The sequence below is a fragment of the Heloderma suspectum genome, chromosome 17 (genome assembly GCF_057233095.1).
Source record: "Heloderma suspectum isolate Gila_16-S chromosome 17, 16-S_ref, whole genome shotgun sequence".
Taxonomy (NCBI): Eukaryota; Metazoa; Chordata; class Lepidosauria; order Squamata; family Helodermatidae; genus Heloderma; species Heloderma suspectum.
Genome location: NC_139474.1, coordinates 13,341,580 through 13,367,555, shown reverse-complemented (window position 1 = coordinate 13,367,555; position 25,976 = coordinate 13,341,580). Strand labels below are relative to the sequence as shown.

The 25,976-nt window shown below is 50.0% G+C and overlaps 1 protein-coding gene across 2 annotated transcripts in view; it reads right to left on the bottom strand.

Annotated features, from left to right (window-relative positions):
• Nucleotides 1–19,903, bottom strand: part of CRTC2 (CREB regulated transcription coactivator 2) — a 38,755-nt gene extending 18,852 nt beyond the window's left edge. For both annotated transcript variants that reach the window (XM_084823903.1, XM_084823904.1), the window contains exons 1-5: nt 18,978–19,903; nt 8,972–9,073; nt 7,740–7,856; nt 7,464–7,525; nt 737–805 (exon numbers count right to left, since the gene is read on the bottom strand). In XM_084823903.1, coding sequence (XP_084680029.1) covers nt 737–805; nt 7,464–7,525; nt 7,740–7,856; nt 8,972–9,073; nt 18,978–19,208 — 581 coding nt within the window. In that variant the 5' untranslated portion in view covers nt 19,209–19,903. The remainder of the gene's footprint in view (nt 1–736; nt 806–7,463; nt 7,526–7,739; nt 7,857–8,971; nt 9,074–18,977) is intronic.
• Nucleotides 19,904–25,976: the final 6,073 nt, after the last annotated feature.

The window sequence follows — 25,976 nt, the reverse complement described above, 5'->3', positions numbered from 1 at the left end:
CTAGTAGTTAACAACTCGCCCTGTCACCACAGGCGACCAAGGATCCCATGCAGGCAAGCGAGCAAGGAAGCTGGTGGAGGAGGGACAGATCGCTCCATCCTTCCCTCTGGCAGCCGTCATAGTAGAAGGCAATTCTTTAAAACCAGACTGCTAATTAGTCATAACCACTGCTTCCATGCTGGCTGCCACGGAGGGCCTGCCCCTCATCCATGGCCAGCATGGAAATGCACCCTACTTGCCCTTTATCAAGTTAGTATGGGGCAGGGGATGGGGGGAGGCAGGCTAGAAACATTTGTGGGCTTATTTTACAGGGCTGGTCTACCCTGATTAGCTGTGGCTCTCCAGGGTTATTTCCCAGCATCCTTTTAAATCAGGGATGGGCAGCTTGGAGCCCTCCAGACGTTTTGGTCTACATCTCCCATGATCCCAGCTAGGGCTGACAAGAGTCAAACATCTGGATGGCCACAAATTGCCCACCTGACTTCAATGGAGAAGCAGGGGGATTGGGCCTGTCGTCCTTGCATGCAAACCCCCACTGCGCTGCACCCCTCCCCCATACGTCTGTGAAGAGGCAAAGCCTCCCCAACACACCTGTGCTCTTTGCACCCAACAATGAGCTCCCCTCCCCGCAACACGCACACACACACACGCGCAAGCAAACACCCCTCGGGTCTGGCAAACAAGGGCTTGAGGTGGATTAAAAGGGGGGGGGGGAACGGAATCAAAAATGGTTCACCTGTTGAGTGCCGCCGGCAGCCTAAACAAGTGTCCTTTCTCCATGGGAAAGTTACCCCAGGGCATGGTCCTTTACAATGAAAAAGAGCAGAGTTACTTAAAGGTCTTGCGAAGACAGCACCAAGGGGATTTGAAACTTGGCAGCATGGAGGGGAGGCGAAAGGGAAAACAAGGGGCTGCGATCAGTGCAGGGAGAGGGGGAATGACGGGGGCAAGAAGACAGCTTAAGAGGGGCCAAGGAAAACAGCAGGTAGCGAAAAGCAAGCATCATCTAGAGCAGCCTTCTCCAGCCTGGTGCCCGCCAAATGTTTTGGACTACAAGTCCCAACAGCACCCCCGCTGGCATGTGCTGGACTACAACTCCCAGCAGCCCCACCCACCCCCAAGTTGTAGTCCAGCACACCAGGAGGGCGCCAACTTGGGAAAAGGCACTCTAGAGTCTGTGTCCCAGTTCCCCAACCTTTGCAGAGAACAAATGTGGAAGACTACGCATCAGCAACTGGGGCGGGGGGGCACTCTCCCCCCCCATTAGATCCTTCTTCAGGAAAGTGAACTCCTCACAAACGAGGTTGCATACAGACAGAGACTGACAAATTGAATTGCAAAGGGCAGAACACAGCTTCATAAGAGCCTACTTTTCTAGTGTGTGTGTTTTAAGCATCATGTTTCTAGCTCTCATGGGTATGCAGGAGGCAGGAAAAAAAGCCTGGCAGGACAGGTTGAGAAGCAAGGGTTCTGCACTTTCCAGTGCTGCCTTGTCCCTTCCCTACTATCTGCCCTGGCCCAAAACTTGTCAAATTAGTCCAGATTGGGACGTAGGGGAGGGGAGAAAACTTCCTTACGTCTAACTGTAGTAACATATGCTGTGTAAATTTATGCACATTCCCCCCCGCACAGACACACCTCTTCCCCCCACCCGAAATACTGGATGTAATCCGCCACCCCTCTCCTCACTCAGCCCTGCCCCCCCCCCCAAACAGGGAAAATCAATCTCTTCAGCAATACTTTCACAAAGCATCCCAGCTAGCTTCATCTTTTGTGTGTGTACATATGCAAGCAGCCTTCATCCCCACCCCCCAGTTTCTTCCCCAGGCAGATAATTTATTCCACACCTGGGAAATTTGATTCGAAGTACAAAGTTCAATTCCCTTTTGAAAAAAACAAGTTTCTGGCCCTTAAGATTGCTGAGATATATTCTTAAAAGATGATCGAGATATAATCTTGAAAGCACTTCACAGAGTCTCAGAAGCCAGCACGTTGGCTGAGAAGGATTTTTAGGGGGGGGGGAGACTTTAGCAGCCTATTCAGCTCTTGGCCCCTTCCCATAATGAACGAAAGCAGGCATGTTATTAGTAGCAGCACTATTTTGCATTTATATAGTAGGGTAGCGAGTTCCAACTGCTTCCCATACTTCATCTCAGTAATCCTTCAACAGCCCTGTGAGGTAGATCAGGTATTACCCCCATCTTGCAGAAGGAAAAGCTGAGGATGAAAGAGAAACTGTCTTGGCCTCAGGCCACCTTTAGAGTTAGCAGCTAAGGCAAGATTTGAAACAGGAGGTTGCTATCTGTGCTACTGCAAGCTCTCCATGTTGTGGCAGGATTAAAATATGCACCAATTAATTGCGTTAACTCAGGGATGGGCAACGTGGTGCCCTCCAGATGTTTGGACTACAACTCCCAGAAGCCTTGGCTAACACAGCCAATGCTCAGGCATTGGAGGAGCTGTACTCCAAAACATCTGGAGGGCACCAGGTTGCATACCACTGGCTGAATGGATACAGATCCTCTTTTACTGCCACAGAATTGGAGAAGGGTGGGGGGGAGACATTTCAGAAAGCAAAGTATTTTTTCTTGCCTCTTCATCACTTTTCTCCTCCCACCTCCATGATAAGACTTCTACTCTCTCCACATGGATGTGGGCCTAGTTAAGGTGGCTGGTAGAAAGTTGCAAGCTTGGAGGACAGGAGTGGACAGGACATGGGAGGGGAGTGTCACCCACAGACACTCCACCAGGAAGCCTCTGAAGCACAGAAGTTTTGAAACAGCAGAGTGACAGAAAGGAAACGAGCAACGTGATGCTAGCATTCATCTCTCCTACCCCAATTACCCAGAATGCCCTGGGGGGGGGCGGTGGAAACAGGTCAAGAATTGCTCCAAGGTAATCCATCCTTCCCCTTCATGGATCACTGCCTTGTTGTGGCGAAGGGGCTTGCGTAACTCAGTGAAGCCATAAGCTATGCCGTGCAGGGCCACCCAAGACGGACAGGTCATGGCAGAGGGTTCGGACAAAATGTGGTCCACTGGAGAAGGAAATGGCAACCCACTCCAGTATTCTTGCCAAGAAAACCCCATGGAACGTATCACAAGGCTAAAAGATATGACGCCGGAAGATGAGCCCCTCAGGTCGGAAGGTATCCAATATGCTACTGGGGAAGAGCAGAGGGTATTTCCAAGTAGCGCCAGAAAGAGTGAAGCGGCTGGGCCAAACCCGAAAGGACACTCAGCTGTGGATGTGTCTGGTGGTGAAAAGAAAATCCGATGCTGTAAAGAACAATATTGTTTAGGAACCTGGAATGTCAGATCAATGAATCAAGGTAAGCTGGAGGTGGTCAAACATGAGATGGCAAGACTGAACATCGACATCTTGGGAATCAGCGAACTAAAATGGACAGGCATGGGCGAATTTAATTCAGGTGACCATCATATCTACTATTGTGGGCAAGAATCCCTTAGAAGAAATGGAGTAGCACTCATAGTCAACAAAAGGGTGGGAAAAGCAGTACTGGGGTACAATCTTAAAAATGATAGAATGATCTCAGTACGAATCCAAGGCAAACCATTCAACATCACAGTAATTCAAGTCTATGCCCCAACCACTGAGGCCGAAGAAGCTGAGGTTGATCGGTTCTATGAAGACCTACAACACCTTCTAGAACTAACACCAAAAAAAGATGTCCTCTTCATCATAGGGGATTGGAATGCTAAAGTAGGAAGTCAAGAAATCACCGGGATAACAGGCAGGCACGGCCTTGGTGTACAAAATGAAGCAGGACAAAAGCTAATAGAGTTTTGCCAAGAGAACATGCTGATCATAGCAAACACTCTTTTCCAACAGCACAAGAGGCGACTCTACACATGGACGTCACCAGATGGTCAATATCGAAATCAGATTGATTATGTCCTTTGCAGCCAAAGATGGAGAAGCTCCATACAGTCAGTAAAAACAAGACCTGGTGCTGACTGTGGCTCAGATCATGAGCTGCTTCTTGCAAAATTTCGGCTTAAATTGAAGAACGTCGGGAAAACCACTAAACCGTTCAGGTATGGCCTAAATCATATCCCTGATGAATATACAGTGGAGGTGAGGAATAGATTTCAGGGATTAGACCTGATAGACAGAGTGCCTGAGGAACTATGGACGGAGGTCCGTAACATTGTTCAGGAGGCAGCAACGAAATCCGTCCCAAAGAAAAAGAAATGCAAGAAAGCCAAGTGGCTGTCTGATGAGGCTTTACAAGTAGCTCATGAAAGAAGGGAAGCGAAAAGCAAAGGAGAAAGGGGAAGATATACCCAACTGAATGCAGAGTTCCAGAGAATAGCAAGGAGAGACAAGAAGGCCTTCTTAAATGAACAATGCAAAGAAATCGAGGAAAACAACAGAATGGGAATGACTAGAGATCTCTTCAAGAAAATTGGAGATCTCAAGGGAACGTTTTGTGCAAAGACGGGCATGATAAAGCACAAAGAAGGCAGGGACCTAACAGAAGCAGATGAGATTAAGAAGAGGTGGCAAGAATACACAGAAGAACTATACAGGAAAGATCTGAATGTCCCTGAGAGCCATGATAGTGCGGTCACTGAACTTGAGCCGGACATCCTCGAGAGTGAAGTCAAGTGGGCCTTAGGAAGCATTAGTAACAACAAAGCTAGCGGAGATGACAGTATTCCAGCCGAGCTATTTAAAATCCTAAAAGATGATGCTGTTAAAGTGCTGCATTCAATATGCCAACAAATCTGGAACACTCAACAGTGGCCACAAGACTGGAAAAGGTCAGTTTACATTCCAATTCCAAAGAAGGGCAACGCCAAAGAGTGTTCAAACTACCGCACAATTGCGCTCATTTCACATGCCAGCAAGGTGATGCTCAAAATCCTACAAGCTAGGCTTCAGCAGTATGCGAACCGAGAACTACCGGAAGTACAAGCTGGGTTTAGAAGAGGCAGAGGAACTAGAGATCAAATCGCCAACATTCGCTGCATCACGGAGAAAGCAAGAGAATTCCAGAAAAACGTCTATTTCTGCTTCATTGACTACGCTAAAGCCTTTGATTGTGTGGATCACAACAAACTGTGGCAAATTCTTAGAGTGATGGGACTACCAGACCACCTTACCTGTCTCCTGAGAAACCTGTACGAGGGTCAAGAAGCAACAGTAAAAACCAGACATGGAACAAACTATTGGTTCAAAATTGGGAAAGGAGTACGACAAGGCTGCATATTGTCGCCCTGCTTATTTAACTTATATGCAGAGTACATCATGAGAAATGCCGGGTTGGATGAATCACAGGTCGGAATTAAGATTGCCGGGAGAATTATCAACAACCTCCGATATGCAGACGATACCACCCTAATGGCAGAAAGCGAAGAGGATCTCAAGAGCCTCTTGTTGAGGGTGAAAGAGGAGAGTGCAAAAGCTGGTTTGAAACTCAACATTAAAAAAACGAAGATCATGGCATCTGGCCCCATCACTTCCTGGCATATGGAAGGGGAAGAAATGGAAGCAGTGACAGATTTTACTTTCTTGGGCTCCAAGATCACCGCAGACGGTGACTGTAGCCATGAAATTAAAAGACGCTTGCTCCTTGGGAGGAAAGCTATGGCAAACCTAGCCAGCACAGTAAGAAGCAGAGACATCACCTTGCCGACAAAGGTCCGTCTAATCAAAGCTATGGTTTTCCCAGTAGTAATGTATGGCTGTGAGAGCTGGACTATAAGGAAGGCTGAGCGTCGAAGAATTGATGCTTTCGAACTGTGGTGCTGGAGAAGACTCTTACGAGTCCCCTGGACTGCAAGGAGGTCAAATCAGTCAATCCTAAAGGAAATCAACCCTGACTGCTCATTGGAAGGACAGATAATGAAGCTGAAGCTCCAATATTTTGGCCACCTAATGCGAAGAGAAAACTCCCTGGAAAAGACCCTGATGCTGGGAAAGACTGAAGGTAAAAGGAGAAGGGGACGGCAGAGGATGAGATGGCTAGATAGCATCACGGATGCAATGAATATGAACTTGAGCACGCTCCGGGAGAGAGCGCAGGACAGGAAGGCCTGGCGTACTATGGTCCATGGGGTCACGAAGAGTCGGACACGACTGAACGACTGAACAACAACAACAATCCATCCTTATACAGAACTTGCTGCCCCCACCGCTTACTCGAGTGGTGGGGAAAAAACAGTGCCCCCCCAACTCCCACAACTGGGAAAAGCATGCCTATATTTACTATCTGGAACCTGTTTAAAAGGGTCTGTCTAAAAATGAAATGGTAGGCTCTCCGACTCCTACTTTCGGAGAGTTCTCACCAGAATTGCTGCAGGCTGCAAGAGGACAACGCTGGGGGAGGAAACCGATTTTGAAAGTCCCTTCCTGTCTTGGGCAAAAGGCCTGCTCCAACAAGGCAGCAGAACGGGGTGGTAAAGGACAGACTGTACCACTCCAGACTGGAGGGGCAGGAGGAGAACGTCGTTTGGATGCTCCCTTGGAAAGCCAAAGATGGAGGCGGCTAAAACCCTGAAATATCAAGGTCAACACCAAGGCCTGGAAAATCTACTCTGAAGGGAGAGTTGCAAGGCGGTGGCAGGAGGGAACGCACTCCTGCCCGTGTGACTCCCTAGGTCATGGTGGCAGCAGCCGGGACTGCTCCAGAGTGCCCTGGAAAATGTTACCCTGGAGCAACATGGGAAATTGAAGACGGCATGTGGCTCAAAGCAGGGGTGGGGACCTCTTTCAGCCCCAAGGGCCAAATTTAACTTCCAAGAAGCTCTGGGGGGAGCCGGATTCCAGTCATGGGCGGGGCCAAAAATACAAGGAACACCAGCATATATTGGCTGAAAGCTCGTACTGCCAGGAAGTTGGCCCTAGGAGAGGCATTTCCACCGTCTAGAATGGGGGGAAAGCTACACAACAGCCAGAAAACCACCAAATGACCGGTGGTTGGGGAAAGGGGGTGTGGCCGGGAGACATGGGCGCGGCACTCTGGGGAACACCAGGGGACCAGACTGGGAACCCAGGAGGGCTGGATTTGGCCCGTGGGCCTGAGGATCCCCACCTCTGGGCTAAAGCCACCTGCCACCAGGAAGGCCACCAGGGGAAGAACTCCACAGTGTTGGGGGCCGGAGGGAGGCAGGTGGTGCTTTGTAGCTGGAGCCAACCCCGCCTCCCCACACCCCAGCTGTGGGCAACTTGCTGATACTGATCAAGGGAGGGTTCCACCTGCCAAATCATCCCACTCTACATCAGCTTCCGAGGGGCCCAAACCCATTGCAAAATGTATAGCCAGTCTTAACCCGGGACTTTGGGAGCTTGGGACGGAAGCTTGACGTGACAGCACTGGCTGTGTTCTCCATCCCCATTTGTGCCAAGCGAGGATGCCGGGATCTAAACAGGGCCTGGAAGAAGCGGGGGGGGGGGGGGGAGAAACCACTTCACCCCTCAACGAAAGCAAACTTTACCTCCTCCAACTGGGTTCGGCGGGAGGCGACAGGTACGCAGGGCTGTAGGGGGAGCTGTCGATGTGAGGAGAGGGTTAAGGAAGACACAGGCTCAGAGCGTGGGGAGGGAGGGGGGGGGGTGCTGCTGCCAACAAAACCCAGCTCTGCAGATGGCCCCAAAGCAGAGAGTTTTTGCTAATGCTCTTTAATCCCCCAGAGCTGGGACGAACCACCATCCCCACCAGATAGATGGACGGACCACGGAGCAGGGGGGAAGGAGGCAAGGCCAAAGGATATCTGACGCATGCAGCGGCGGAGAGGAGACATCATCCGCCGGGGGTCCCGCTGCACCCGTTCCACCAAGCCGTGGTGCCGCGTGCCACGGGCAGAATCCAACGGCGAATGGAGAGGGCCCTGGACAGACATGGAAGGCGGGGGGGAAGCAGAATTAAGGGGAAGTTAAGAACCAAGATCCCAAAGCAGGGCTGGGGTTGGGGCAGGAGGGGAGAACACTCAGAGGCTTGGCGCTCAAGGAATTTGGAGGAAGTTCCCAACTTTCGGTCCCACTCTTGGTGCAGTCGAGAAACAAAATCCAGGACAGGGCTATGCACACAGGAGCAGGCTCAGTTTTTATTGGCTATGATAAGTGGAGGGCGGGGGGGGAGATACCACCACACCCATAATAGTGTTCCCTGACTGCACCCCTTCACTTACTCTCATGCTGTCCCCCAGTTTATGCCAAAAAGGGGGGGAGCGTAAACCCCGGCAAAAACCTGTCTCCCCCCACCCCACCCCACTGCAAACACACCGGGTGGTCCAGCTTTCATCGACAGTGCCCCACAGAGACACACACACACACACACACAGCCCACACAGGGAGGCACTCGACTAAGTTTACGATGTTTATCAGACACTCCAACAGGGCTGGCACGTAAAAATTTAATGCTCTCTTCTTGGAATTTCAAGCATTCCCCCCCATCCCAAGCCCTGATCCAAATTGAGAGACCATTCCCCACCACCTCTCTGTTTGCGGGGGGCAAGGGGAGGCAGAGTGGGGGAAAGGAGACACAAACACATACATGCAGACAGGCCAGGAAGGCAACTGATCTAGAATCCACCCACCCACCCAAGTCCCCTCCCTCAACCCCACTTTTGTCAGGGACACCACAGAAAACCGGATCCACCCCACCACTGTGCACAAGGTTGTGCAGCCCTATTGCAGGGCTTGTGTGCAGCTGCCTGGAACAGAAATTCAACAGGCTACATTTTTCCCAGCATGGTGATGGGGAAAGCAGCCCCTGTTGGATTCCTACCTGTCACTTGGCTTAAAAGCCTCCAGAGCCCTGTTAAGGGGAGGAAAAAAAAGACCCCGGACCTAATTTGGACCCACCTGGAGAAGGCTATATAAAGGCTTGCCTCAGGCCAAGCATGGAAGAGAGTCCAAATTCAGGAGAGACTCCCTGCCATGGGAGGGCATTACAGGGGGCCCAGGGAGACTAGAAGCTTCCCAGGGCTCGGGCACCGATTACCTGAAACTCAGAAGCCCCGCTCCCGATCTGGTTGACGTTGGGTAGTGAACCACCGTAGTAAGGTCCTCGGCTATGTGCCAAACGCAGTTTCTGGGCCTGCAGCTGACGCAGAGAAGAGAGCAAAAAATCTCATCAATGTACAGTGCTGCTCACCTGAGTTCTTACCTGGCCCAGGGAAGCAGCTCATCTCCAGGCCTGATTTAAACAGGGCTTTTAGAACAGCCCAAGTGCTTCTCAAGTCATGACCTCAGCCAACATCCTTCTGATGACCCTGCAAGGCAGGCTGGTGTTATCATTATCCCTGCATTGCAAAGGGGTGGGTCGAGGTTGAGGCCTACAGCCACCCAGCAGGTTTGCAGCCAAGGAGAGAACCGGGGGTTTCCCAGATCACCCGCATCGCCATGGCAGCACATTGGGGGTACCACACAGGCCCTCATAAAAGTTGACCTACCGCAGGAATTGGGGCAAATGCACCAGAGATTGCAAAACACCCAGCACTGTCCTTTAATAAAATAGCAGAGAGGGAGCGCTCCAAGCATCAAGTGACTAATTCCCCCTTACCCCCGCCAGCTGACACTTATCATGCCGGCCATCTGACCCCCACCTCCGCTACCCTCGTCTTCCTGCATTTCCCCATTTTTGCCCCCACGTTCTCTTGCCCAAAAGGTATCCAGTTCTCAGGAAGGAGAAACTATGCAAAGCGATGAGCACCACTCCACAGACACCTACGCGAACATGCTTGATCTGCATAATTCCGACGACGCTCACGTCCATTAGGCAACAGGATCAACTGGGGCAAAAGCTGCCATGATGGGCATTAGCTCCAGCAGCTTTCAAAGAATCGGGGACTGCTAGACAGATTCACAGAGTAACAACCAAAAGCTATTAGCTAAGCCACAGCTGCAGAACCTGAGGGGCAGGGGCCACATCCAGCCTGCTGGAGTTCTCCAGGCAGCCACGTACCCTTCCCTGGGCCATGCTCGCTTTGGCCTGATCACCGATCAAATGGCAGTTTCGAGGCTTTTGTGCATTTTCCCCCAGGTCTAAAAAGGTCGAAATGCCTCTCCTAAAGTTCAGTTCCTGGCAAGTATGAGCATTTAAGGTACAATATGCTGGAATTTTTGGTATTTTGACCACACCTCTTTTGCCTTTGGCCCCGCCCACCACTGGAATGCAGCCCCCTGAACGCTTCTCCAAAATGGAATTTGGCCCTCGGGCTGAAAGAGGTTCAACAGCGCTGCCTTAAAGACTGACACATTTCGTCTGGCATAAGCTTTCGTGGACACCATCCGCTTCCCTCAGACGTCACGGCATGGGCAAGGGACCCTGACACCGTTCCACCAGGACCACAATAACTTCCACCCCACTGTCAACCTGAGCCCAGAACAGCAAACAGGGCTGCCCCCCTGGAAATTTTCACAAATGCGTCATAATTCTAAAAATGCACAGTAGGGCACCAATTTAAGCCTTGTCTGATCCAGCAGGGCTCTTCTTAGGTGCGGATGCAAGCGGCAGCCCAATTCTAAAGATGCTTTTGCGCACTATGAGGAAGAAGGCATGAGATGCGCCTCCTCTCTCCTCTCACTTCCAGGATAACATGTACAAGCATCTGGAGTTTGTGGGCTACTGGTACTATAACCCACATTCCCATACCAAAGATATATCACCCAATTTCCATCTCTCATCAGTCCTCAAAGAGGACAAAATCTTAAAAAACAGCATTATAAAATGAACCCATCCAAGTAAAAACACAACAGAGAGCTTCGGCTATTGGGCGGTATAGAAATTAAATAAATAAATACCCGCACAATCAATAGCACAGAAAATGATAGAAACAAACGAAGCTAAGTGCCACCCCGCAGGGACTACGTTTGCACGGATTCCCCTGACTTAGCGTGAATAAGCTGAATGCTGTTGCACTCAGCTTGTTTTCGCTTTGCTTTTCTCCACTGGCAAACCATTAGACAAACCAGGATGGGTTTGTTTAGCGTGTCATCAGAACTGGGAATCCTGGCTTATCATTCTCTGTACAAATCCTGGCTTACGAATCCGGGCTTGTAAAGGGAGCAATGTGCTAAAGCGCCCCCTGGAGGAACCCCAGGAAGCTCCGCACGGGCTGGATGCAGCACCTCCATGGGCTGGAGGTGCCACATCCCCAAACTAAATAACCCCTTCCTGGTTTGTTGAACAGTTGCTAGCGAGCAGCAGCAGAGTGGAAGCAAACGTTCACGATAAGCCAGGATTCACAAGAATCCCGGCTTATTGTACTGTGAGAAGGCGCCCTCCAGCTTTCACGGCCTGTCTAAACAACACCAAACTCTCAAATCCAGTCAGGGCCCACTGTAAAGTTGCAATATCGGGCCAGGGCCCCATCGCAATATGCTTTTGGCAGGCAGAAGTCCCAGGTTCGATCCTGCACATCTCCAGAATATGTTCCTGACAGGTTAAGATCCAGCATTAGCTTCCATATGCGCACAAATGGAAGGGCCCGTGATTGGCTCACGCTTCCTCTGCCAGTCCTTACTCGGCACGTAGGAAGACTCTGGGAAAAGAGGCGCTGGGGCTCACGTTTTCCTGAATTGCATTCTCCAGGCAGCAAACCTTGATTCAGATTTGTGGGCTCAGTCATTGTCACCCTGTCCACAAGAGGAATGAGTGGAGAAGCACAGCCTCATACTGAGTCAAACTGTCAGTACTGCTTCTGCAAGTGGCTCCCCAAAATTTCAGGCAAGACTCTTTCCTAGCCCTACCTGGAGATGCCAGGTATCAAACCTGGGGCCTTGTACAGGCAAAGCAGGTGTTCCACTGCTAAGCTACAGCCCCTCTCAGAGACCTTGCTCCAAATGCACTCTGCGCATGCTCCAAGTTATCCAGCACCTCTACAGATGGTATTTTAAACGGACAAGGTTGAGGCCTAGAAGACAGGCAGGTCAAAGGGGTCCCACAGCCATTGGACTACCAGATGGGAAAGAATATGGGGTCAGCGGCCTCTGGTTTCCCACAAGGGATTTGAAAAAGTGGCCATTCTTTGCCCTCTCCTTAGGTACAGGGCTATATTTTACAAGGAGAAGGGCCATAGCGCTGCTGCAGAGAACCTGCTTTGCATGCAGGAAGTCCTGGGTTCAATCCCTGGCACCTCTAGGTAAGGCAAGGAAAAGGTCCTCTCCATCTGAAATCTTAGAGAGCCGCTACCAGTTAACAGAGATGGCACAGGTGCCCTCCAAATATTTTGGACTACAACTCCCAGCATTCCTGATCACTGGCCATGCTGACTTGGGCCAAGGTGGATAAAAACTGATGATTTAAAAAATGGGATTTTTAAAATTAAAATTTGTCTTTTTTAATGTTGTATATAAAATAAAATAATTACAATTGAATCTCATCATGAACATGGTAAAGCTACACTTAACAGTCTCATAAAAATTAAGTCACCTACCAGTCAAACGTGGTCATTAATTTCAGTTTTTCATCTCACGAAATGGCTCTGACAGCTCTTGCTTCTGGAAAGTTTGGGGCTTTCAGTTTCTCTGACTAAAGTCACATGTGCAAAGAGACAGGCTAGACAAGATTGCTGTCCTGTGCTTCTGTGGTGGTAGAGTTGGGCCAAGCAAGGCAGAGGAGTCAGTTAAGACAGAAGGATAATATAGCAGGGTGAAGAAAAATAAATACAAATAAAACAAAAATTTTAAAAATTGATTTTAAAAAGTTATAATTGGACTTTTTCAGCCCAGTTAACTAGCAAACCATGCTTTGACCTATCCGTCATGGGCATTTGGTTTTTCTTTCTTACTTTGGTTTTTTGTGAGGGCAAGGCTAGGCCAAGACAGAGTGAAGCAGAAAGGAGCAACAGTGGAAAGAAGACAACATTGTCCAGGGCAGATGTTCCTGTATTTTCACACTAAGGCTGCAATCCGAATCCCCACTGAACTCAATAGAACGTATTTCTGAGGAGACACGGAGAGGACGGTGCTGTTCACCTTAACTGTCATGGGTGCTGGTCATAAGAAAAATCCTATATGGGAATGTTTTAAAGTCCCTCTATAGGTAAAAAAGAAAGCATGTAAAATATATACAGTCTGACAAAGAGATGCAAAGCCTGCTTGTAAGAACGAAACAGTGAAAATAATACTCTTATCTGGTTGCAAATTAACATGGCTTATTTGTGCCATTGTTCAGGAAATATGAAGAAGTTTCACTGGGAAATTTGATTTAAATCAGTGATTTAAATCGAGCTTGTTTCTTGCTGATCTAAATCACTGATCATTGCGATTTAAATCCATCTAACCAGGCTTGGGCTGATGAGAGTCGAAGTATAAACCACCTGGAGGACCGGGAAAGGCTGTGGTAGACAATACTGACGTGGATGGACCCATGATCTGATTTGGTTTAAGCAGGGTCAGCATCCAGGGTAGGTATAGTTGGGCAGCTGCCAAGAGTAGGGGCCCTCTGACAGGAGTGCCCTGGAGCTGCTCCTACTCTTCACCATTGCAACTTGCTTGTTCACCTGCCTGTCGCTTGGATAATAGGGGTGGTGAGGAGGAGCGGGAGATGCCGCGGCCTCCTTGCTCCCTGGCTCTCTGCCTGTCAAGCAAGCAAGCGGAAGCAGTGATGAGAAAGAGGAGGAGGAAGAGCGGCTGGTGACAATGGCAGTGAGAAGGCAGACTCACCGAGGGAGGGGGCATTGAGGGTGTCTTGCCCAAGGGCCCTCAGGAGCCTGGAGCTGGCACTGGGACTAAGGCAGCGACCCATGTTTCTAAGGAGGATCAAAACTCCCATCCCCCAAAGGAGCTGATCCAAGTGAGTTTATAAAAACTTGCATTCATGCCGTCAAAGTGCCCCCATCCGACCCTGCTGCAAATCTCAGGGGTGCCATAAATACACCTCTTATCCAGTGAAATGTAGGCAGCGGTGACATCTGAACCAGGAATCTTCCTGGCTCACTGAACTGTTAGCCCGGCCTGGGAAGCAAGTCACCGAAGTTACTAGTACTCGTTAACTGGCATTTGGCCAGTTTCCTCCAGCAGCAGCAAAGACAGCCTGTTGCAAGAGAGATTGCTTTCGGAGCCCCCAAGGTTTGATCTCCGCCAGCTTTATCTACCTTGGGAATTGCACACGCCACAAACCTTTCTGGAAGGACTGGTTTAGGAAACACCCAGGATTGTCCCCTCAGGCCATGGAATTAGCAGCCCGGACCAAACCAGCGGCCCCTCAGTCCAGCTGAAAATTAACCAGCTGTTTGCTGCGCACACAGGGTAGCACCAGCCTATCACTGCAGAAGTGAGTGACAAAAGATTCTTCTAGAATCTGGATGTGGTGGCAGGCGCAGAACCCCAGTTCTGTGAAGAGGCGGAGATCTTGGGTTATGTTTAAGAACAAAGTTGCTAGATCTCATAGCTGCACAAAAATATTTGAAGGGGTATCAGAAGCTGAACTGGAAAAATGGTTAGGATTCCTAGTTACACACATCCCATTTTGGGGGAAGACATTATATTTTAGGCAGCAACATTCATAGGACTGAGTAAATATTGTTAACGATTTGCTAGCTTCAAATTTTGAGCCAATAAGGCTTGAGAGCTTTGGGCAACAGTTACTGGGCGGGAGCGGGGGAAGGATCCTTGATCAGGGCAGGCTTGCATACGGCCCCTTACTTGGTCACCTGGGATGAGTAGGCATCTCCCCCTAGGCGACCAAGAAGGAAAGCTGTTCATAACCTAGAGGAGAGCTGGGTTTTCTCCACCTCACCTTAAAGCCACTGACTTGGCACAAAATGACTAACAGATATGTAGGCAGGTGGGCTACTCAGTGTTGCTATGGGCTAGTAACTTCCACCAACTTATTGGCAAGCCTAGTTCATAGAGGGCTGGAGTTCTTTGCCCCACATGGGCAAAATGCTCATCAAACAGCAGGAAGCCAAAGAGTCACTGCACTGGTTTATTGCTCAGGTCTGGAGGCGCACGTTCCTTCTTGACCCCTTTGCCTCTAGACATTCTGAGCATGGAAGCCTCCTTTGTCCCTTTCCTTAGCACGAGGCACGTGGGTTAGGCATGCAAAAAGCTCTATGGCGAGGGAAGAGGATTGGTGCAGTGGCTGCTGATGCCACAAAGGCACTGACAGATCCTAAAAGCAAGGGAAATAGTTGATATTCTGCTGTTTTCTTGGGGGGCGGGGAGAGTTTCTTCCAGGTCAAAGAGAAGAGCGTCTTCCCCAACCTCAGGACCTTGCAGATGTTTTGTGCAACAACTCCCATCAGCTCCAGCCAGCATGGCCAATGGTCGGGATGATAGGAGGCACAGTCCAAAAGGTCCAGAAGGCACATACCACACACCTTCCCAACAACACCTCCTCCATTCACATCATCAAGGCGATTCAGTAGTAGAAGCCGAACAGACAGAATCACATAAACATGGGATGCGAATCTGGAAGATGGTGTGAATAATGTGTATGTCTGCAACGGGGGGAAGGGGGAGGGAATATCCCAGCAAATGATTACCCAGGTGTCTATGCCTGTGCACCAGCTGCTGGGGAACACAAGTGGTGGGGTGCTATCGCACTCATGTCCTACTTGTGGGTTTTCCACAGGCAGCTAGTTGGCCAGCGTGTGAAAAGAATGCTGGACGAGGTGGGCCTTTGGTCTGATCCAGCAGGGCTCTTCTAATGTTCTTATGCGCCTGAATACCTGATGGAGGCCCCCTAAGAATTTTGACCTTCTCCACAAGCATGTCTGAAATTGGCTGTGCACACTCAGCTCCCATCAGGCAAGAAGAGGTGTGCAAGATCAGGCCCTGCAATTAGCAGACAGATTTGTGGCAATGAAAAGCCACTGGATTGGGCAGGCCTGGCATAAATACAGAGGGCCTGGTCTCGGGGGCTCCTGTATTCAGCTTCTGCTCCAGGCTGGGATGGCTAACATGTAGCCGGGGCCAGTTCCTGGCATGGCCACCATTGGCTCCAGTCTGTCCCAACCCTGGCAGGCGATACCAACTAGACTCCCCGGGACATCCCGCTTAATCGCCTCTGTCCAGAACATTTGTACATTTTCTCATCCTTGGCCCAATCTAATTTTAACCCATCTCTGGGGAACAAGCGTTCCCACCTCTTTCCCGTGGGAGATTGATCCAACATTGGCCAGATCTGCTACAGGAGGGAGGGAAAGGGGGGGAGTCTGCCCAACGTTTTGCCTCGTGCAAGCGACGAAGGGGAATATCAGAAGCCAGAGAGTGAAGAAGCCTATCAGCGTGCGTGTGTCTCCCACCAACATCTTTCAAAACAGACGTTCCCTTTTTAATGCCAATTGTTGAAACAATATTTGCTGGTCAGTTTACATCTCCAGATGTTCACCACATTTTGGAGGTCTGAAATACAAGCGTCATTACAGACAGAGCATCGGCAGGAGGAGAAAAAGCAGAAAACAAGACAATCTACTGTCCTGGCAAGCGGGTCAGCGACCGCTGCCTAGGTCCAAGGACAAGCAAGCCTTCTCCCCTCCCACAACCCAAACAGAGGTAAGAGAAGCAAGCAGCAGGACCAGAGCACCTCCAGCTACAGATCACTTCAAGCCACTTTTAACATGCGCAACCAAGAACAAGCATGTGGGCACAACACATGCAAGGATGGGAGAAGTCTCCGTGTAACACATAGCCAATGGCATGAAGTCTGCTTTCTGCGCACAAGGCCTGCTGCTGGTTCACACCACACCAGTTAGATCAGGCACCCTCGTCCCCCCACCAGTGGCAGCGCCCAGCTGAAGCACTTATGCATGCTTGATATCCTGAGTGCCACCCCCTGCCCGTGTCAAACAGAGCAGCTTACCCTAGGACTGGTCCATCTGAGGAAAGGATTTGCACAAATGCTCATAAGGGGCAGAAGTTGAGTCCTGTCAAGCATTTCATCTCTGTACTGCCTGCGCTGCCAGATACAGATACACACACACACAGACGTCAAGCCACCCACCCATCAGATGCCCCCCCAGACTCCTCCCCTACGCAGCGCTCCAACCCATTAACCAATCAAGGCTTAACTCTCCCCATTGTCTCACTCTCCCTCAGTCCCAAGCCTACCTTGCCTTATCCCTGTGTGTTAATCACCCTCTTTGGCCCCCTCCCCTGAAGAGTGAGGCCCTCCCAAATGGTCACATCACATGTATCCTCCTCCTCAAGGAACCCTCTTAACCACCTGAGAATCCTCTTCCACAGAGGCCCCGTGATCTCATTCAACTTCTCTCTCGCGCACACACACATACATGCCACAAGTCACTCCCCTTCCCTAAAGTGTCCTCTGCCTTTTTATATCCTAAGGCTTAACCCCCCCTTTAGCACATTTCTACAGTGACACCTCCATATTCTGAAAACATGCACCCCGATAACTCATTCACCTGCAACCACACATTCTCTTTCCCTACAGTGTCCCCCCATTTTACAGCATAAGGCTTAACCCCCCCATCAGCTTTTCTCCATTGAACCCCCACCACGTATCTAAAACCTCATTCAGCCTCAAGACACTCCCCACTCCATCTGTGTCCCATCTCATTTATGGAGACCATCCACTCCGCCAGGACTTTTCCTTAAACCCCGCCCCTGACTTCTCAGCACCCTCCCCCATTCATGCCATACCCCAAGACCCCCCCCCTTTACTGCATTCAACCTCAGTACCTTCCCCCATTCACCAATATAAGACCCCCTCCAACATTACCTCATTCAGTCTCACAATCCCCCCATGTACACCCTTAAGATTAAAACCACCCTCTTCTCCTCCCCCCACCCCATGACACTTGCTTAACCTCTCCCATCAGCTGGTGTTGCTTTTTCTATTGTGTTTTTACTGTTTTATTGTGTATTTACCGTTTTTAATACTGCATGGATTTATTGTGTTTTATTGCTACCTTGGGAGGGCTTCTGCCCTGAAAGGTGGCCAATAAATATTTTAAATAAATAAATCAGCCCCCTTCCCAAGAACCTAACATAACCCCCATCCCATTATCTCAAGCAGCCTCACCACCACCACCCCATTCACCAGCCCCCCCAGCCCCTTCCTCTATTCACCAACATGACACCCCCCCATTACCCCATTCAGTGTCTCACACATCTCACATGGGCATCCTTCTGCTCAAAGCTACCCGGTCCCCCATTAACACACTTCCTTCAATACCCCCCAACAGCGCCCTCCCCCATTTACCAACATAAGCCCCCCATTGCCTCAATCTCACACACCCCTCCCTATTTACATCCTTAAGTCCTCCCTCAAGTCCCCCAACCCATGTTGGGGTAAGTAAGACTCCTCACCACCACCATTTGCGAGGTCCCCCTTAGACCCCCTCCTCCCTTCACCAACATGGCCACCCCCACGACCTCAGTCTCATACACCCCTCCCCATTTACATCCTCGGGCCCCCCACCCTTCAGCCTCCTCGCCATTTGCCCCATACGCCCAGATAAGCCTCTCCCCATAACCTCAGCCAGCCTCACCACCACCATTTGCAAGGTCCCCCTTAGACCCCCTCCTCCCTTCACCAACATAAGCCCCCCATTACCTCAGTCTCACACACCCCTCCCCATTTACTTTCTTAGTCCCCCAACCAGTCAGGCCCCTCGCCATCCAGCCACAGCCCAAGGAAAGCCCCCTCCCCTTACCTCAGCCAGCCTTACGCCCACCCCATTTACAAGCCCCCCTTCCCCAACATAGCCCCCTCCCATTATTTACACCCTCAGGCTCACAAACCCCCTTCCCGCCCCCTGCCTTCAAATGCCTCCCCCCGCCCATGCCCCCCTTTAACGGTACCCCTATGACATCATCAAGAGCTTACCCAATCAACGCCCCCCCCCAGGACTCAGCGAGGGGCTCCGCCATTGGCTCCCCTACTCCTTCCCTCCCGCCCCCACTCCGCTCAAACCGGATGTCGCTACCCCCGTATACCTGCCCCTCACCGGAAGTCGGCCCCCCATTCCTCCGCGGTGCCCCCTCAGGGGCGGACGGCGGGAAGGGCGGGCTCCCCGCTTCTCGGCTTTCCTTACCCGGGTGGTGCCCAGCTCCATCATCACCTCCTCGAAGGCCGCTGTCTCCTCGGCCTGCCGCTGCTTCTGCAGCGCGATCTTCTCGCTGAACTTACGCGGGTTGGACGCGGCGGCGGCCGCGGCCACGACGCCTCCCGCCACAACAGCGCCGCCCGCGCCGCCCGACGAGGACGACGACGACGCGGAGCTCGGCCCGGCTCCCGCAGCGGCCCCGGAGCCCGCCGCCGCCATCTTGGTCCTCCGCCTCCTCGGCCGCCTCACAACCCTCCCCTCGCCCGTGAGAGGAGCGGCTGGGCCGCGGCCTGCCTTCCTCCTCACCCCCGCCTCGGCGCTGCCTCAGCCCGGCGAGCGCGGGGCGCGCCGGGAAAGCGAGTTTGTTTACCTCCCCCGGCAAAATGGAGGGCGCGGGGCGAGCGGCGGTGGAAGACTACGGCTCCCGGCCTGCCCCGCGCAGCAGGGAAAGGCTAGGGGCGCTCCGCGCCGAGGGACGACGGGAAATGGAGTCCGCTCGTGCCTGAGGCGCTGGCTGAAGGTGCGGCGCGGGAACTGCAGCTCCCGGCGTGCAGCGGGCGGTGCAGCCCCATTTGTGGCTCCGCCCAGGGATGCGATGGGGCGTTTCCCGTTCTTGGGAGAGTGGCGCATGCTATAATAATTTGGTGGGGTTTTGGGGAGGTGATAAGGGAGGCGCGGGGCAGGATGGAAACCCTCTAATAGAGCTAGGATGAGTCCCCTCCTTTCCGAATAAACGGCAGGGCTGAGCCCTGGAATATAGAAACAAACAAAGTGGACGTGCCCCTGAGCATGTACAGAGCGCCTCTCCCCTTAAAAGTATTCCTTTTTTTTTGTGCTAGATGTTTCAGCAAAGGTCCGCAACAAAATTACAATGCCATACACCAAATAATTTACTTATTATTTGAATTACAATAAATTACAAATAACAAATTATAGGAATGTATTATTTGAATTATAGTAAGAGTTGAGGGGATGAGAGGAGAAAGTCAACAAAACGAACAGCCCCCAAAAGTCTTGTGGCGCTGTAAAGGCTTAAAAGGCTATCAGTGCACTCCAATACATGTCTACTCAGAAGCAAGTCCCAATGAGTTAAATGGGACTTACCCCCAGGTGAGTATAGGATTGTACCCTATAGCCAGTCTGCAATCCCATAGCCATTTACCTGGGAGTAAGCTCCATTGAACACAGGGATTTACTTTTGAGTAGACATGTATTGGTTGTCCTGTAACTGGAATCCAATGCATGTCTACTCAGAACTAAGCCCCATTAAACTTAATTAGGCTTGGCCCAGGTAAATATGCATATACATACCTGAGAGTCAATTCCATAATTCCATAACGGAGCTTAATGGGTAGACACTCTAGGACTGTTAGATAAGCTTTAGGACCCAAAACATAGGGGGTAAGAAAATCTTCCACTTTAAATATTTATGTACAGCACAACCCAATGCAAGTTTACTCAGAAGTCCCAGTGATTTTAAATGCAGTTACTCTCAAGTGTGTACAGGATGACTGCCTAATAGCACAAGCCTGTACATGTCTTTTTGTTGTTGTTCAGTCGTTCAGTCGTGTCCGACTCTTCGTGACCCCATGGACCATAGTACGCCAGGCCTTCCTGTCCTGCGCTCTCTCCCGGAGCGTGCTCAAGTTCATATTCATTGCATCCGTGATGCTATCTAGCCATCTCATCCTCTGCCGTCCCCTTCTCCTTTTGCCTTCAGTCTTTCCCAGCATCAGGGTCTTTTCCAGAGAGTTTTCTCTTCGCATTAGGTGGCCAAAATATTTCAGCTTCAGCATCTGTCCTTCCAATGAGCACTCAGGGTTGATTTCCTTTAGGATGGACTGATTTGACCTCCTTGCAGTCCAGGGGACTCGTAAGAGTCTTCTCCAGCACCACAGTTCGAAAGCATCAATTCTTCGGCGCTCAGCCTTCCTTATAGTCCAGCTCTCACAGCCATACATTACTACTGGGAAAACCATAGCTTTGTACATGTCTACTCAGAAGCATTTCCTACTGTGTTTAATGGCGCTTACCCCCAAATAAGTGTGAAGACTGCAGCCACAGTCCCTTTAGGTGAAAGTTCAATAGATACAGGAAGTGTACCGCTCCAGGTTCCACAAATCCCAATACATTCCCACCAAATAGTTCATCGGGATTATCCTACTTTGAATTTGTAAATACCTTGCTCCAAAACAAACCACCAACCACCTGATTCTGCCCACAGTGCCACAAGACTCTGCTTTTATTTAAGAAATGTGTACTCTCCCTGCTTTCCTTTATAAAAAAAAGAACCTCAAGGAGGCTTTTTAATGTAGAGTTAACAGCAGGAGGTCAAATCAGGCAATCCTAAAGGAAATCCACCCTGACTTCTCATTGGAAGGACAGATACTGAAGCTGAAGCTCAAATATTTTGGCCACCTAATGCGAAGAGAAAACTCCCTGGAAAAGACCCTGATGCTGGGAAAGATTGAAGGCAAAAGGAGAAGGGGACGGCAGAGGATGAGATGGCTAGATAGCATCACCGATGCGATGAATATGAATTTGAGCACACTCCAGGAGGAAGCAGAAGACAGGAAGGCCTGGCGTGCTATGGTCCATGGGGTCATGAAGAGTCGGACACCACTGAACAACAACAGCAACATCATAAATATCTCTAAGAGTTAAAAACAAACTCTCTAAACTTTGTTTTTAAACTCTCTAAACTTTAATAGTTTTACAAATCTGGCTATAATAATATGAACACCTGGAGGGGGGACATAAGTTGAGTATTCCCCTATCTTTCCTCCCTTGCCCCCCACCCCACTCCCGCAGCAAATCCACTACAGCCTTCCCAACCTGGTACCCTCCAGATCTTTTGGACTTCCAGCCCCCATTAGCCCAAACCAGCATGGCCAACAAATGCTGGGTGTTGTAGGCCAAAACATCTGGAGGGCACCAGATCGGAGAAGGCTGAGCTATAGAAACAAATTGCAGTCAAGCCCTCCACCACCTTTTTGCAAAACGAATACCCGAATACACACACAAAAAGAAAAGGCTTCTGTGGGCAGCAAAGCGTCCCCTTTAAAATAAGCATCTCAACGTATTCACACAAAAATTAAAGCAAGAGTTGCTGCTGCCCTGTGGGAGAAAAGAGGAGGGAGCGTATAATGCAGTGTTGTCAGCCGCTCACACCAACTTTTGAAGTTGACATTTCAAAGCAGGCAGTAAGGGGTCACACGGCCTGTTTAGGCAGCACCTTTGCTCAGGCACAATTGTGGCCAGAGCATCCACAATCTGCCAACACTAAAAGGGGTGGGGAGAGGTAAACCTTTGCCCCCTTTTATTGCCAGCACACCCTTGCTTTGAACATCAAGCTGCCCTCGTCCGAGATTTAAACCCAGGTCCCCCTTCCCAACTTGTCCTGACAGTCTAATGCAGGAGTTAATTTGTGGCCTTCTGGCCATTTTGGCCTACAACTCCCATGATCCCTCACCAATGGCTACATGGGCTAGAGCTCATGGGAGTTGCAGACCAAAACATCTGGGGTACACAAGCTGCCCACTTCTGGTCTAATGGCTGCTCCATCCTATGTGCTGTATCTGCCAAATTGTGGCCCTCCAGAGATCTTGGCCTACAACTCCCATGATCCCTCTCTGCTGGCTAGGGCTGATGGGAGTTCTGCCCTCCAGCTGTTAGCCTAAAAGTGGCCCACCCCTGCCTTAAAAGACTACAAACGTCCCTCTTGGTTTTAAGCGCAAGCTGGGTTTCGGCACCCGTTCATCAAAGCATATCTCCAGCCCAGCCATATCATACCAAATATTGGTGTCATTCCTTTCGGGGTAGGCGGGGGAAACGGTCCTAATAGCAGTCTGTTAGCTTTCACAGAGCCACACAGCAGCTGAAGAGGAGCAAACCCTGGTTTAATCAGGGATCACCGCCACATTCGAAAGTATCTTCTTGCCTTGACATTATAGAAGAGTTTGATGGTTGCCGTGTTGCATTTGTCAAAGGATGACATCTTCAAGTTTAAGTCTCACATCCCCTCCCCCCCCATTGGTTGCATTTTCCCAGAACCACGCCGTACCGCTTGCTGGGTACCTGTGCCAAGCACGTGGGGAAAGAGCAAGGTTGAGGATTTTCTGCCAGGGTGGGTGGAGGAACACAGGGAGATAGGAGTGTGAGGAACAAGAAACCAGAAAGCTCTCTGTAAACCATCCCTGGCCGTAAGCCATGAGCCGGGCAGGCCTTTGAAAAGGGAAAAAAACGAGAAACATGCTTAAGCCGAGGTTTTGCAAGCGGCATTAAGGGATTAATCAGGAGGGATTTGTTCTGAGGAAAGCTGGAAAACTGAGTGGATTGCAAACATGACAGGGATAAACGCAGATCCTGCCTGGCGAGGTAGGAGCACCCCAAAGCCAGGGGCGGCGAGAACATCTGCCCCCAAGGCTAGGGCATGCTAGGAGCACACATGCTGGAACATCAAGAATACACGTATCTGGCTGCACACCAGAGAGCATCTCTGGCGCATGACAGGGAAGATAACCAGTGGTACAGGAGTGGTACAGACACAGCAGCCTTCCCCAACCTTGTGCCTTGCAGATGTGTTGGACTACAACTCCCATCAGCCCCAGACAGCATGGCCAAAGGTAAAGGATGGTGGGAGTTCCAAAACACCTGGAAGGCATGAGGTTGGGGACTGTCAGGACAGTGCTGGACTTCAGCACAAGACGAAATCTCTTCTTAACCATTATGTGCATAGGTAGGCTTTGCAACAAGTCACCGTCTCGCAGCTTCACCTACCTTGCAGGGTGGCTGTGAGAAAACAGAGTCAACCCTTTATGGAACGCAGAGCTCTTTTTGTGTCACCAGTCATTTCTTCAAAAATTGCAGAGGCCCCTCCCCCACCAACACCACACCAATTCAGACCCATGTGTAAGGCTCTAAGATCCAACCCCACCCCCACAATGCCATGCCCTTAAAAGTTAAGACAATGTTTATAATAAGCAACACAAAAATTCTCCTCCTAATGCTGGGGGGTTGACAGAATCAAGGAGCTGGGTCAAGTACCGAAGCTCCACCCCATAAGCCTTGCTCAGCCTCCCTTGGGCTGTGGCCTAAAGATATTTCTTAAAATCATAAGGGCAATGAACTTGAGATTTTAACATCATCACCACCACCACCCAAATGGAAGCTCAATTCTATTGCAGATAACTCATTTCATACTCATCCCTGTGTAACAATACCGTCTTTTATGTCTACTTTGCTGTTAGGCTTTATTTTGATTTTACTGTTACACTGTACTTTTAAACTTTTAAATTTTAACTTGTATTTTATGTTGTATTTTGTGATTGTAATTTGTTGTGAACTGCGCCCGGAAAGCTCTGGCTATTGGGTGATACAGAAGTGTAATTAATTAATTAGGGGCTTAATTAATTCAAAGCCCAGTTTGTTAACCAGCCTTAAACCAGAGATAGACCTCCAACCCATGGGCCAAATCTGGCCTTCAGAAGTTCCCCATCTGGCCCACAGAGGATCGGCCTCCCTGTGTGGGCCCAGGCCTTCCCCTGGCCTGGAGGCCACCAGGGAGAGGAATTCCCTTATCTCCACTCGCAGAGCAGAGACAAGGGGATCCCCCTGGACACCGCTCCCCCTCCTAGTTGGGAGGGGCGCATGAAGTGCTTCAACCAGCCCCTGGAACCAGTCCTGCTTCCCACCCAAGGGCACACACGGACATGTTGCACAATAACCACCCGAATTTCCTCCCTCGGTCCTTCACATGCAGTGCCCCCTCAGTTATTACAGACACTTCCCCATTCTCCCTACAAGTCCATTCGATCATCCAGAAATTCCACGTCTCCCAAAGGAGCGATCAAGGGCGCAGGCCTATGGACTGCGCCCTTCCTACTTAGAAGCCCCCAAACTCAAGAGGCTGCGGAGATTCCTATGGCCTTCCAGGATGAAACGGGCAGGGTGGGAGGAGCGGTGGAGGTGGTCTTTGCTTCCCTGTCCTCCGATCTTTGATTTTTTAAAAAATTCTGTTAGATGGGCTTTTCACCTAAGCTAGCGAGGGTGCTTCTGTGCGGGAGGGAAATTATAATATATATAATTATATATATTATAAATATATAATTTATATATTATATTTATAATATATATAATATAAATTATATCCTGACCTCTCCAGACTCCTGCCCTCCCTGGCTACTGGAACGCCCCCTTCCCCTTTCTCCAAGGTCAATTTTCTGACCTCAGAGAGGCAGCCAGCATGGTTCTCTCCACACCCTCTGCAAGGCGTCAGGGGTCAGATCTCTGACTCCCCCTTCTGCATTTGGAGCATTGTCTCTGACCTCAGAAGGGGTTTCCCAAGCTATCCTATGGTCCCTGGGACGCTCATCCAGAATATTATTAAACTATGAGTATTATTCAATTATTTGGAAGGGGGCACCACTATAGCTGATGTTGAGATGATCAAACTTCTTAGCAGCAGGTACAGCGTCAATTGCTATGTGCTGGGAAAAGGAAGCAGTGCAGCCTCTCTCACATTGGTTCTGCAGGATTTGGGACACAGCTGCAGCACACAAACGTACACATTACATTCAGGCTTGTGAAAATCAAATATATGAAAATCAATTTATGAGGAAGTAGTCAATTTGTATTAAGTTTCTGGAAGGAAAAAATTGATGATGTACACCCCTCTTTGTTTATGTTAGATTCCCTTATACTATCTCCTTTGTAAGACTTTTGTTTTGCTTATAAAATTGCAGGGAAGGGACCAGTGCCATGCATTTATAAGAATATAGAAATGTAGTTATACTGGCTATTTTACTGCCATTTCTGTATGTATCATTTTAGAATGTGTAATCCTTTAAAAACACGCGCGCACGCGCGCACAGACTGTTTTGTATATATTTTCTTTCTAAAGATACATGAATAAATATTTAACAAAAAGAAATTTCACACCATTTTTTTTTTAATGAGCACACCACTGGAGAAAACACACACACAAAG